This window comes from Mus caroli, unplaced genomic scaffold (genome assembly GCF_978045245.1).
Source record: "Mus caroli unplaced genomic scaffold, Mus_caroli_1 scaffold_4, whole genome shotgun sequence".
In the NCBI taxonomy this organism is placed as follows: domain Eukaryota; kingdom Metazoa; phylum Chordata; class Mammalia; order Rodentia; family Muridae; genus Mus; species Mus caroli.
The window spans coordinates 15885252-15899586 of record NW_028227259.1 but is presented as its reverse complement, the minus strand read 5'-3'; the positions used below and the strand labels follow the sequence as shown (position 1 = coordinate 15899586).

The 14335-nt window shown below is 34.6% G+C and overlaps 1 protein-coding gene across 1 annotated transcript in view; it reads left to right on the top strand.

Moving 5' to 3' along the window:
* Sema3a (semaphorin 3A) overlaps positions 1–14335 on the top strand; it is a 502602-nt gene that overhangs the window by 327151 nt on the left and 161116 nt on the right. The window contains exon 5 of the mRNA XM_021162357.2: positions 13106–13263. Within this exon, the coding sequence (XP_021018016.1) occupies positions 13106–13263 (158 nt within the window). The remainder of the gene's footprint in view (positions 1–13105; positions 13264–14335) is intronic.

Here is a 14335-nt window from a genome sequence, read left to right as displayed (position 1 = left end):
GTTTTCCAGCATCCTCCTCTCCCAATCTATTTCCTGATGCAGAGACTTCTGATTCTTGGTAAGCCAGCACTCTGCATAATCAGAGTATTTATTTTAATTATAGGGGGAAGGACCTGACTGCGAACTCCATATGAGTATTCTCAACATCCCTCTCCCAAGCAAAGGCAGAAAATAAACATCAATATTGTGACTTTGTTATTTCATTATTTGATTTTCTTCTCTATTTCCTTTCTTTGTTTTTCCCCAGTACTAGATATTGATAATTGGGCAGTCTAAACACTCTACCACTGAGTTATATTCAAAGCTCCTTGTTGATTTTTGAATACATATCTCTGTGATTTTCTGAGTTTTCCAACTTGTCTCAAATTAAAAAACAAAAACAATAACAAAAAAACAACTTAGATCAATAAACACTCAAGTGAATAAGTTCTAATATGATAGTTCCTTTTCAAGATTTGTGTGTGTGTGTGTGTGTGTATAAATGCTCAAAAGTACAGTGCCCACATTGTCCATTGCCAGAGGTGACAGCTCCCTCTTGACTTGAGAGCTGTTCTATATGAGTGCTGGGAAGTGGACTTGGGCATTATAGAAGAGCAGAATATATTCTGAGCCATCTTTCCAGTCCAATTTGCATTTCAATGAAGTAACTTTGTCAATGAATAAATAGATAAATAAATAAGTAAATGTATAGTGTAAATATGTTACAATGGAAGAAATAAAATGTGCTAGATAAAACATTCTTTCTTTAACCAAAGCTCAACATTAGAACAATTCAGTTAAATGAGTTTGTTTCATAAGATTGTCCTTGTGTGGACATATACAACAGATAAAACATGAGTGGATGACTTATTGTTTAATTCTTCGTATGTGAATTATTTCCAACAGGTTTACTACCAGAAAATGTAAGATACAATTTGTAAATGTAACAGAACATGTTTTCTTATAGCCATGTAAAATCTAGTTATTTGAAGACACACGGAAACAGATGCTGTGTTGCACGTAAATTATTGGTCAGAAGTATCTGACAAATTAAATTTTCCACTTCATAAAGCAGGCAGACACACTCTTTGCTGCTGATGACACACAATCCCTGTGCACTAGAACTCAACATATTTGTGATACAGTAACAGAGCCTAGACATGTGACTAAAAAGATGATATACATTGAGAACAGAGATCTAAGAAACAAAAACAAGGTTCTGATATCTCTTTTAATAATTTCTCTCTACACATATGCAATCATTTGCATATGCAAGCATGCACACAGGAACACACACACACACACACACACACACACACACACACACACACATATATATATATATATATATATATATATATATATATATATGTATACACAAAAATGTGAATTTTCACCATAGACCCTAACTTTAATTCTCAGAGAAAGACCACTGTCTCCCACAGAAAATAAGCGACCAGTAGCAGTGCACGGTTGCATCAACCACATTTGTCACCATAAAAATATTTAGTTAGCCTATGAAATACTCCATTTAAAATGTTTTATTCTTTAAATCATAAATAAAAATTAATGGTATATTACTTATTTTGAAATGTTTAAAATGTTTTAAGTTTTGAATTTTTATCAGTGTTTACATGCCAAAAACTAATCAATAGCAAAGATAATGATATCAAAAATAGAATATTTTCTAAAATGTCCCTCCAAATTTATTCATAAGAGCTCTGAAATTAGAGACAGTAGAGACATGATTATTTTTGACTTCTGAAGTTCTTTGAGGTAGAAACAACTCTGCCCTACTAAATAGTCAGACTTAATGCAGTTAAAGATCCAGATCTCAAATTCCATGATTATCTAATTAGCTACTTCTTGTACTCCTGATTTGATTTTTTATGGTACTGTGACAACCTCTATTTCTAATGAATGTTACTCAATATTCAGGTAGCATACTGACTAGACACAGCCCATTCTTACTCTGTTCTTTAATTTAACCATGATCGAGATTGGAAAAAAAAAAGTAACCAATACATGCTAACTTATAATCCTGTCATGGGAGAGAGAGATGGCTTCTAATTTTCCCCTGAATCACAAGAATGGGGAAAATAAGCCAGAAGCAGGAACGAACAACCCAGCTTTGCAGAAGAGTAAAAAGGCCACTGGAGTTGTGGAGAGGCATAAGAACAGCCATAAAACATGGTAGCAAGGGAAAATTAGATGCTATAACTTCTGTCGGCACTGAGGCAAAGGAGCTGGGTGTCGGCGCTGTGATTTGTTTTGTTTTAATAAAAGTAATTACTTTTTCAAAATTAAGCTCTGGTTAATTTATATGCTGGTGACTTGAAGAGTATATTAAAGTTGTAGGAAACAATAAAGAGCCAGGGGTGTTTTCACTGCTGTACATTGATGCCTAGTCCCACTAGCAGGGGAGAATTCTCAAAACCTTGGGCTAAATAATTATTACATGAAAATAGCCATAGTTTGTAAGCAATTAAGGCTTTTTAAATTATGAATATGACCTTTGATGTCAACATCTAACTAGTACCGAAAAGCAGCTTGTAGTTTGATGCAGAACACCGTCGTATTTGCTTTGTTCCATCTATTATTACTACCGTTATTATTTGAGATTTGTTGCATTTCAAAAAGAAAAATATGCTCCATGTAATACTTATTGAAGCATGTACTTCTGTTGGGGATTAATTCTATGACACAAGCAGTTTCTGGGAGAAGACCTTCAAAATTACGGAAAACAGACTATTTTAACTCTAGCACTGGAGATAAAGTAGTGAATTAGAGTCATACGTTAGAGCACTTGGTTATATTGTGGAAGAATGCTACCCTTGGCTGGTGAGTCAGGTAAGGGGCTAAAATGATTTTGAAAAATGATTTTACTCTATATGGGTAATGGTGGAAAAGACAGAGCACTTAGTAAAGAGCATTCTGTCGAGTCAATTTGAAATACTCATGTTCATAAAAATTCTTGCATATTTTAAATGTCAATATACATGTGCAGTATTGATGAGTGAATAAAACAAACATAAAAAACTTGGATGTAGAGAATTTCCATAACCTGGATTACACATATAATGAAACTCTGTAGGCAAAATTTTGGGCATGTAATATGGGTTCTTCGTTCTTGGGTTTGCATTTATATGAATAAAGTTGATTGTTTAAAAAGTTGCTATTCTATTCCAGATGTGGTGGCAAAGGCAGGCATTCTATGAGTTTAAGGTCAGCCTGACTTACAGAGTAAGTTCCAGGACAGCCAGGATTACACAAAAAAAGAAATCTATCTTGAAACAAACAAACAGACAGACAGACACCAAAGGGAACAAATAGGGGAGAGCTGCTGTTATTTCCTGTTATTTTGGTGTCCAGAAGTAGGCTTTATTTCCTTGCTTTTAAATATTTAGAAATATCTGATGATATCTCTCTTACATGAGACAAGTTACTGGGAATGGGTACTAAGTGATTAAACCTTCAATGCTTGCTTTTATATATGTGTACTCGTTTCTTCCTTGTTTTCAGGGAAATGATCTTATTCTAAGTCAGTCTGTCCTCTTTCCTCCCTTCTGTACAAGACTTGCTCTTCCTACATGGATCTTAGATGTCATCATCATGTTCTCCTCCTCTTCCTCCTCCTCCTCACTCCTCCTCTGTTGTTGTTCTTTGTTTATCAGTTAGTTATTCCTTGGGTAGATGAGATTTTGCAGGAAGATATCTTTCAAGTCTGCATATTCAACACTATTTTTATACTGTATAGACATGCTTATCTTTCATTCCTTTGACTGAAAGGAGGAGAGAGGGATAAACATCTGTTTAGCCCTCATTAGTAACAGCATGAATTTAAATAAAATTTGGTGGCACATTCCATTGTTTCAGGAATTTGGCAAGCAGGGCTGATCATATTTCCTTCCCCAGTCCCTCCTCCTTGCTATGCTGGTGGGTCACACTTCAGTGAGCACATCCCTTCCATCTGACTGAGAGCATGAGCTGGTAAAAAGGTGGATTTTTCCATCCTGGGTGTCATTTTGACTTGGACATATACTCTTTAAGCTTTAATAACTTTTTATTTTTTAATATTTTTTTGTTAATAACTTTTTAAAAAGTATTACTAGGAAGTCCCTGTTCTACAGACTTTTCTCCTCATACTTTGGCGATGGATATCTTTTTCATGAAACACATTAGATATACTGTGAAATAGTCTTGGCATCACTCTGTCTGCACTTGTTTATTAAGTAACATAAAAAGTAACATAATGAATACAGTGTGTGTGCATATGTTGGTACTGTGTGTATAATTAGGATGGCTTCTGACCTAATTCTGTGGCTGCCTCTCTAGCTTTAACTCCACATATTTGATCTATGGATATTTTATCAATAATGTGATAGGCATAGATATTTTATAAGATTCTTTTCTACAGTAAAAGAGTTTGTGGATGAAAAGTATGATTTATCATTTTGTTTAATTATTCTATATGATCTAAAATATATGGAGTTTTGTACTAGTATTTCAAGATTTTATGTCAAAATATTTCAAGTATCCTTATATTTCATATTCTTAATATTTTGTTAAGATGCATTTTCATCTTTTATGTACATTTTCCTTGATTCTTGTCTCTCTGTGCATACTCCCTCCTTCCACTGAGATGCATGGAGGAAGACAGATTAAACATTTTGTTATCTTAGTCATCTCTCGCCAGTATAAAGTATATGTGTTTTGTGGAAAGAGTCCTCTGGGGTCAGTGCATTTGCTGTATAAACCTAGAGAGGAAGTTCAGTTAGAAGAAAGCTACAATTATTCAAGGAAAATGTTATGGGGAGTTAAACTAAGACACTGGCAATAGATTTGTACACAAGAGCAAACACAGGACAAATTACTGTGTTAAGTAAAACTGTAGTGATAGATTGCATCTGGGGATGATGAAGGGGCTCTGACTTGTGTGGACCTCTGGATGAGTGATCATTGCAACTGTCTTAAAACATGCAGAATGTTTGTAATGTTGGTAACAGAAAGAACAAAAGGAGTGAGTTCTGTTTAAATCATCCAGAGTCTAAGATGTTTGTGCAACATCTAAACAGAGGTTTCTAGTAAGCCTTTGTTTGGCCTTGGGAGGGTAATCTGCCTTACAAGGTATACATTTGAGGCACATCAACATACTGCTCATGGTAAAATTCATAGTTGTAGATAAAATTTACCACAGAGTTTCCTTCTTTGTAAAAAGACCAAGCATGGAGTAGATACAGTAATATAAATATTTAAGAGGCTGTTAACTAAAGTAAGTGATGTGAAGGAAAGAAGAAACCAAACATCCCACTCATTAGCTTTTAATATCCTCCAAAGCACAGTCTTTTTAAAGACAGTGAAGGAAAATAGAGAGAGCCTGACCTCTCATGTCAGGTGGAGGTAGACATCCTCACTCTCTTTCATACTTACTGTGTGATCTGGAATATTCTTAGCAGGCTAGCTGAAACAAGTCCTTCACTGGATAAAAAAAAAAAAAAGAGAGAGAATTCTGTCTTACAGCATTGTTAGGTATGAACTCATTTTTCTTTTAGCAGCTTAGTCTACTAGGCACTGTTCCTATCTTTCTCTTCCTATATCATATGGTCTTTATTCATGTCCTGTATTTACAGTGTTTCATTATTCCTCTTCTATTATGGTTCTGTTTTTGAAGTCAGGTTTAATTGACTAGCTTATTTTCTGAGGACTATTTCTTCCTTTAGCATTATTTTCTCTCCGCTTTATTCCTTAACACTCAGTATGGTATTATTATTATTATTATTATTATTATTATTAGTTTATATGTTCCCAAAGGATATCTTTCTGCATTTTTATCAAGATTCTGCTGCTTAGAATAGTCTACATACTACTTGGCCAAGGTGTTACATCTACAAGGAACTGTATATATTTTCACTGAATTATGAAAATGACTATTATATAGAGAGAAGTGAATAATTAGGTCACATTGGAATTAGTAGAAATATACAGGAAAAGAGGACTGCCATACCCGGAATCTATGAGTCAGAGAAAGATGGACTGTGAGTTCCACTCCAGCCTGATCTACAGGTTAAGGCATTGCTATAATAATAATAGTAATAATGATGATGATGATGATGAATTTCAAAAAATTCTTACCACTAATGGTCCATTTCTTCATGCTTTAAAAGGACTTGGGCAGAGGCAGCTGGATTTCTGAGTTCGAGGCCAGCCTGGTCTACAAAGTGAGTTCCGGGACAGCCAGGACTACACAGAGAAACTCTGTCTCCCAAAACCAAAACCAAAACCAAAAAAAAAAAAAAAAAAAAAAGGACTTGGGCCTTGGGCATTGTAACATTGATCTCCTGGGCTGAGGTTTGAGATGCTTGCTGCTTACATACAGTATGGGATCCAGAATCACAGCTGCAGTTTCCAGTTTAGAAATGATCTTTTACTCAAAGCTCAACAGAGAACAGCTAGGACCTTTCTTAGGGGGCCAATCTAAGGTTTTTGGTTTTTTTAAAGATAAATTTTCATTATATATATCAACTATATATATATATATATATATATATATATATATATATATATATATCAACTGGCAGAGAAGGGATTTGATATACTTTCAGTAGGATAAAGAAAGAAGCTGAAGGGAGTTGAAACAAATTATATTAGGAAAAGATGTTTAGACTGCTGTTTCCAGATATCATGTATCTTAGTCAAGTAAATCTGCTTCTGATTATATTATGTAAATATGCATATTTTGATGCTTGTTACTATTAAAATTAGAAGATAGAGTTTTGAAATATATTTGAGTAATACTTTCCAAATTTATAAATGAGAATATACACTTAGAATCACCTACAAAATAAAAGGATGTATATTGGATCAACCTATGAAAAAATTCAGTGACAGAAATTTTTTTGTTCCACAAACTTTATATTTCAGCAATGTTGACCACCAAGACTCTGAGGAAAGGATCCGTGTGCTGGAAAGTTTTAAAATTTAATACTTAACAACATAAAAGTCTGAAGTGAGAACAAAGCTACTGATAGTAGTAGACACTAACACTTGGTTTTGTTTTCACAAGGGGCAGAACAAAAGGTTGAAAGATGAAGTAAGGAGGGAAAGAAGAGGAGAGGGGTATCTATGTATCTCTGAAATGTAGACGGTGAACTTGTTTAACCTCACTGATCTTCACAATATTTACAAATATCTAGAGGTGGTCATCATTTAGTCAAAATGTTTTGGCATCTTATAGGCCCAGCCTTTGATGATCTTTAAAAGACATGTTTGTTGTAAGAAAAGGACAAAGTTTAAGTCATGGGAAAAAAATCTATGAGCCTAAAACCATCAATGAATACAAGCAATTCATTTGAGTCTAGCAACTTGTGGGGTCCTTGTATCCTTTCTGCTATAAAACTTGGAGGAGGGAGAAATGGGAGTGGAGGGAGGGAGGAGGGAAGAGAATGAATTGGTTAGAAATGTGCAAGGAAAAAGAAAAAACCGACAAATGTGAAAGAGCAGCAAACAGAGGTTCTGCATCCCACTAAAGAAGCTAGTTTTGGCCCAGTCTCGAATGTTTGGATAAATATTCACTTCACTACCTTTCTCAGAATTTGACTAAGTCATTGAAATGTGGGTATAAGTATGGGTATAAATCTGTGTTGATTCTATATATACCTAGAATGCTACAGAAACTATATATTTTATTACAGAGAGGTGAATCATCATGTAGAAGTTTAAGATAAATTACCCATTTCGTATGACATGTGGTAAAAACATTGAGGAATGGCAGTTTATAAAATTATGGTTCAGTATCTTAAGTAATGGCTGGTAGTGATTATGTTTTATGATTATATTCAATTAACTATTTTTCTCTTTCAAATGAATCACAAGAAAATTTGTGATAGGTAAAGGTGTGGGAATAAAAATTGGAGCACTTATTTTTATTTATTTATTTATTCATTTATTCATTTATTTGGTTTCTCGAGAGAGGGTTTCTCTGTATAGCCCTGGCTGTCCTGGAACTCACTCTGTAGACCAGGCTGGCCTCGAACTCAGAAATCCACCTGCCTCTGCCTCCCAAGTGCTGGGATTAAAGGCATGTGCTACCATGCCCAGCTTGAAGCACTTGTAAATAGAAAACAGGTGGACTAAATAACCCAGGGTTCTTCTGCCGTGGGGATCTGAAGTACATTCTAATTGCAGACAGAGTGTAGTCTCTCAGTTTGCTCTGCACAAGTTAATCTACAATTTTGGGATTGTACTACTACTTTGACACTACTTTTAAATTTTTAAAAGAGAATGTAATTTACCCATAACCAGTCACAATGCTGCTTAAAATGATATAAATTGATTTTTTTCTTTCAAGATATAGTCCCCTATACCTTTATTTCTGTTTTCTACATTGTCCTGGTTCACAATGTTGATGTCACTGCTCACTGGGGTACAGACTCTATGGAGTTACATCAGTGTATTCTCCACTATAGTATTTAACAAATGTTGAGACTATATCATTTGCTGAAAATATGAAGAATTAAGTACTTGTTTAAACTTACTTGTCAAATATACAAAAAGAAATCTTTTCTATAATCTGATTGCTTCTCAATATGTCTAGCTCATCATGAAGTAGGGTAAGTGATGTCTCAGAATGATACTGAGTTATAGCCCTAATAATTAATTCCACTACAATAGCTGTAATCTACACAGATGTGTTGTGGTCATACTAACACCTTAGAAATGCATGTTGTTTTAAAATGCCTTCAGTTGCTCTTTGATAAAGTGTGAGCACCAGGAAGATGTGAAAAGGTAGAGGACTGTTAAACAGCATCTCACATTACAGAAAATTTGTCTTGGCACCAATATCAGTTTATGTCACTGTAAAGTCTAATAGAAATGAGGAAGAAATAGCCTGAATTTTGCCGAGGGAAATTCAGAGGTGAAAATACTTACCGTTGATTGCACATAGTGTGTTGCCATCTAAGAAAATCACAATGGTACATTTAAATAAAGAACAGACAACATTGAGAATGAGATTGAGTGGAAGAGAGGTGTTTGAACTCAGGAAGTAGTGTACAAAGTTCATGTTGACCACTGCATAAGAGTCACAAAAAGGTTCTTTTCTAATTTGCATGTCTTTACCAAAGGCTTTTATTATTGCAAATTTAGGAAAAATGGGTTGATACAAAAATAAGTACATTTTAGAACAATGGAAAAGAACTTCTAGTAAGGAAAATATTCTTTTTTAATGAACTGAATTCACAGGTCCATTTTTAAATGTGTAGTTTGTTTCCAGGGTGATTTCATATATAAGCTACCAAAACTGTAACTGTCTATATGTAGAAATGCACAATTCTTGCCAAACTTATATTCAGCTAGTAACATAGTTTTCAGTTGGAAGGATCCCGTCACTGTTTAAAATTAAAGTGTACAAAGTCATTTTTATTACTCAGATTTGGTGATATAGAAGATAACAAAATACTTCATTTTTCTTAAAATGAAGAGTATACAAACTCCATATAGTTAATATTATATATATATATATATGTATATGTATATATATAAGCATTACTATACAATATTTCATGCCTCTATCTTTTATTTATTCCTTCCCTATATAAAGTTACCAGTGTTAATATTAGTCCCTGACATTGTTTGAATATGGTATCCTCAAAACATCTTGTGTTGAAGTACTAGTCTCCAGGAGGTCAAGCCACACATTGAGAGGTACAGGCTTGAACTTAATCAGTACATTAATTTATTGATGGGATTATAATGTTAACGCATTATGTATGGGTTGGGAAATAGGAGGTAGGGCCTGGATGTAGGAAAGACCTCATTGAGGGAATACCTTTGAACAATATGTCTTGTCACTGTTTCTGTGTGATGCCCTTGGCTTCCTGGCTACCATGAGGTGAACAGCTTTCTGTTCCTGTGCCCTTCGTCCATGATGACTCTTCCTTGCTATGGCCTTAAAAGAAATGAAACCAGTAGAACACAAATTACAAACTGTGAAATTGTTCATCCACATATATTCTCCCTTACATTGTTTTGCTCAGGCATTGTTATCACTCAGGCACAGTGATAAATTGTCTAATACAGAATGCTCAGTAAGACAGGTGTAAGTGTATTATTGAAAGTATATTCTATATGGACCTTAATTCGTTTTTATTAATCATTTTATTCATTCACATTTCAAATCCCTATTATGTGTCCACAAACCTCCCATCCTATCTCCCCTCTTACCCCCTCCTCTTTGCCTCTATAAGGGTGCTCCTCTGCTCACTCACCCACTCCCACCTCACTGCTCTAGCATCCCTCTATGCTGGGGCATCAAGCCTCCACAGGAACAAGGGCCTCCCCTCTCACTGATGTCAGATAAGGTCATTTTCTGCTGCATGTGTATCTGGAGCTATGGATCCATCCATGAATACTCTTTGGTTGGTCACTTTGCCCTGGGAAATCTGGCTGGTCCAGTTAATATTGTTCTTCCTTTGGAGTTGTAATCCCCTTAAGCTCCTTCAGTCCTTTCCCTAGCTCTTCTGTTGGGTCCCCAGGCTCAATTCAATGATTGGCTGTGAGTATCTACATCTGTATTTGTCCGGTGCAGGTAAAACCTCTCAGAGAACAGCCATACCTGGCTCCTCTCAGCAAGTGCTTCTTGGCATCAGCAATAGTGTCTTAAGTTTTGTTTGTGTAGATGGGATGGACCCCTATATGGGTCGATCTCTGTATAGCCTTTTTTCAGCCTCTGTTCTATTTTTTGTCCCTGTCTTTTCTTTGTACAAGAACATTTGTGGGTTAAAATTTTTGAGATTGATGGGTGACCCCATTCCTACCATGCCTATCTACTGAAGGTGGTCTCTATAGGTTCTGTCTCTCCTTTGTTGTTGTTGGGTTTTTTTTGTTTTTGTTTTTTTTGGGTTTTTTTTTTTTTTTTGGCTAAAGTCACCACAGTTATAGACCCTAATTTTTAAGATCAGAGATACTTATATTTATCTTTACATTATACAGATAATCTTTAATTGAGTATATACTATGTAAACTACTGTTCTATTTCCTTCTTCATTATAACTCTTGGGAGACATATTATTCACCTCATTTTCTATATTACTGCGGTCGAAGGTGTGTAGAGTTGGTTGTAGTGTGCCTTCCTAATACTCAGGACCTTTGGTGATGCTCCTTCTGCTATCACAGGGATCTCAAAAAGTAACAATTCTCTTGCCTTAATTTCTTATACTTCATACTTCAACCTCTCTCATGTACCTCCTATGTGTTTGTGATTAAAATTCATGTTTAGATGACCATTCCATTGCTTTTTGTTTTTAATTTATTTTAGCTGAGGTGATACACTTGTTTGTTTCATTTTGGCTTTTCAAGACAGGGTTTCTCTGTGTAGCCTTAGCTCTTCTGGAACTCACTCTGTAGATTAGGCTGGCTTCATACTCAGAGTTCCACCTGCCTTTTCCTCCAAAGTGCTGAGATTAAAGGTATGTTCCACCACTGCCTTTTTTTTTAGAGCTTATGAGTTAAGTTTGCTTGGGTACCTATAATTTGGACTCTCTGGAATTAGGGTATGTTATAGTTTTGAAACTTAGAATAGTGAGATAGACTGTAAGAGTAGATGCCATTTTAAACAAAACATGTAGTTGAAGTAGTCACAAATAATGACATTAAAGGAAAAGACTACATGAAGGTAGACCATGTATCCATGCATTCCCAAGTACATTGGAAAGTACAATAAGATATCACAAATGAAAATGGCTCTAGCCTGACCTAAATACTAAAATGTTTGACCTATATTCCCCAGTTGAACTCATATTTGTTATTTAAAAAAAATAGTAGAGACATAAAGAAAGGCAGTCTCTAACAAGCCAAGATTTTTTGTTTATATAAGTTAGGTGTTAAGAAGAGATAATATTTGCATTGCTGTTTCTCTCTTTGTAAAAATCTATATTTTGTAGATTCACATCAAATTTATTACTAATTGCATTAAGTATATAATTAAAGAACATGGGGCAAAATTCAGGGTACAGTTTGAAACACTGCAGTATTTTTATCACATGGAGATGCTGCAAGAAAGAGAAAGTGCAATCAAAACATATATAAAAAGGAACACCTTTAATAAATGGTTTGATATCTCTCTATGTTTTAGTTCCTAAATATCATAGTGTTTATATAATATAGAAAATTAGATGGTCAAAAGACATTGAAATGTCCCAGTAGAACAATTTAAAGAACCTAGGGAGTTTAATGACACATACTCCACAGTCCCACTAACTTGTTACACCATAGTGTCCTTGTAGCTAATGGCTTGGAACAAATAAAACCACTTAAGGCATCACACCATTAAAGAAGCATGTATACAAGATTCTACTCTGTTGAGTGGCAGGCTAAACCAGGTCTTTCCCTGATGTTCTGACATATGGAGATAGAACTTAGTTCCTTGTCTACAACTAGGTACTTGCTTATCAAGACAAGCCATGTCCTAGAACATTGGCTTAGGGAGAGCTAGTGTTTTCTAGATCCTGAGAACATGACTGGTCTTAACTTAAAGAGCTGTGGTACCAACCCCAAGGCGTTCAGCACTCAACCTGTAACTTACTTGAGATATACTGTGCCCCCTTTTTACATTGCTTGGTTAGGTTCCTGATTACTTTGTCCACTTGTATGTTATTTGTATGTTATTCCCTGACGAGTGTACTACAATGCTGTATTCAATAATAAAGCATCTTGGAATAAGATATATCTTGTGCATGATCTCCCAATTGATCAGTAACTTATCTATAGTCTTTATCTTCTGATCTTGTTCTTCTTTTGAGGAAATTGTCACTGAAGAATGATGTCCTGGTCCAGGTTACTAGTCCATGAACATATGAAGATACTTCAATAGACTCCATTTCTATCACAAATTATTTCTTTCCTTTTAGTCTTTAGGGATGTACTTCTTGAGAATATGTTGAACAAAGTGTTTACTATTGATCTAATGTTGAAGAATCACAAAGAAAGGTTGATTTCTGTGAATTTAGTAGCATGAAGTATAAGAACTGCCTGCCACTGACAGCAGAACATCAGAGTATCATGTACCAGTAGTATCTGTTTATAAAGGACCTCATATTAATAACCACTCCCATGTTTGGTTACCTTTCAGAAATGTTGGAATCCAACAATGTGATCACTTTTAATGGCTTAGCCAACAGCTCCAGTTACCACACCTTCCTTCTGGATGAAGAACGGAGTAGACTATATGTTGGAGCAAAAGATCATATATTTTCATTCAACTTGGTGAATATTAAAGATTTTCAAAAGGTATCTGTATTCTAATATATGTACTCTATTTTTAAACACTGAAGTTTTTATGATATTTTACAGCTACTTAATATCAGGACAACATACAAAATTATTTCAAAATGATTTTTTCAGACATATACAAAATGAATGACAACATGACAGTAGATATAGTAAGCCAAATTATCAACATGGATGAAAAAAATCATAGTACTGTTGATGCCCATTCAAAAAACAAAACAAACAACAATAACAAAAAACCTCTAGCTTATTCTTCCATAAGTATTTATGGAATAAGGTTTTATGCAGAAAATAGCATATAATCTGAAATGTTGGAGGAATATATCCTAACTGAGTTTATGAACTATATATTTCCATGTGCATATATATTTGTGTAAGTTGTCCATCTTCCATTTGTCGTCCAGTGAAAGGTTCATCAAGCAACTATCTGATGACCTTCTTGTATTTGAACATAGTTCTATTTGAATATAGATATTCTCATTCATTTATATATGCCTCTGTATTGCATGTTATGACAGAGGTGAATAATTGTGACAAACAATATGGATCATAATGCCTACAATATTTTTAGTCATTGATTTTAAATAATAAATTTGCAAATCTTATGTAAAATCAAATTTCAGGATATCAATATTCTTGCAAAATTGGTTATCTAGATATCAGAAGGTTGATATTTCTCATAATATCCCTTTAGATTTCTGGCTCACTTCAGTCACTCTATGAATCTATATTTAAAACAAACAGATTTTTAAAGTAGACAGAACTGTTTTGCTTTGTCTACATGTATAACCATAAGTCAACCAAATTTCCTTAGTTTTCCAGCCTTAATTCCCTAAGGAACTAGGAGCAGCTTGCCTGAGAACCCCAGAGTGTGCTTCAGCTAGCATGTTTATTGGTATCTCTGGGTTTGGCTTTGTTTCTCTTAGCACTGAAGGCACTAATGTGGAATATTTATTGAGAACACATTGGTTGGCAACTTCTTAAAAGTGCTTGGAGACATAACTTTAAATCTGTTTCTTTATCAAGATTATTACCTAAACATAGAAGTTTATTTACATATATAAAAGCTTGA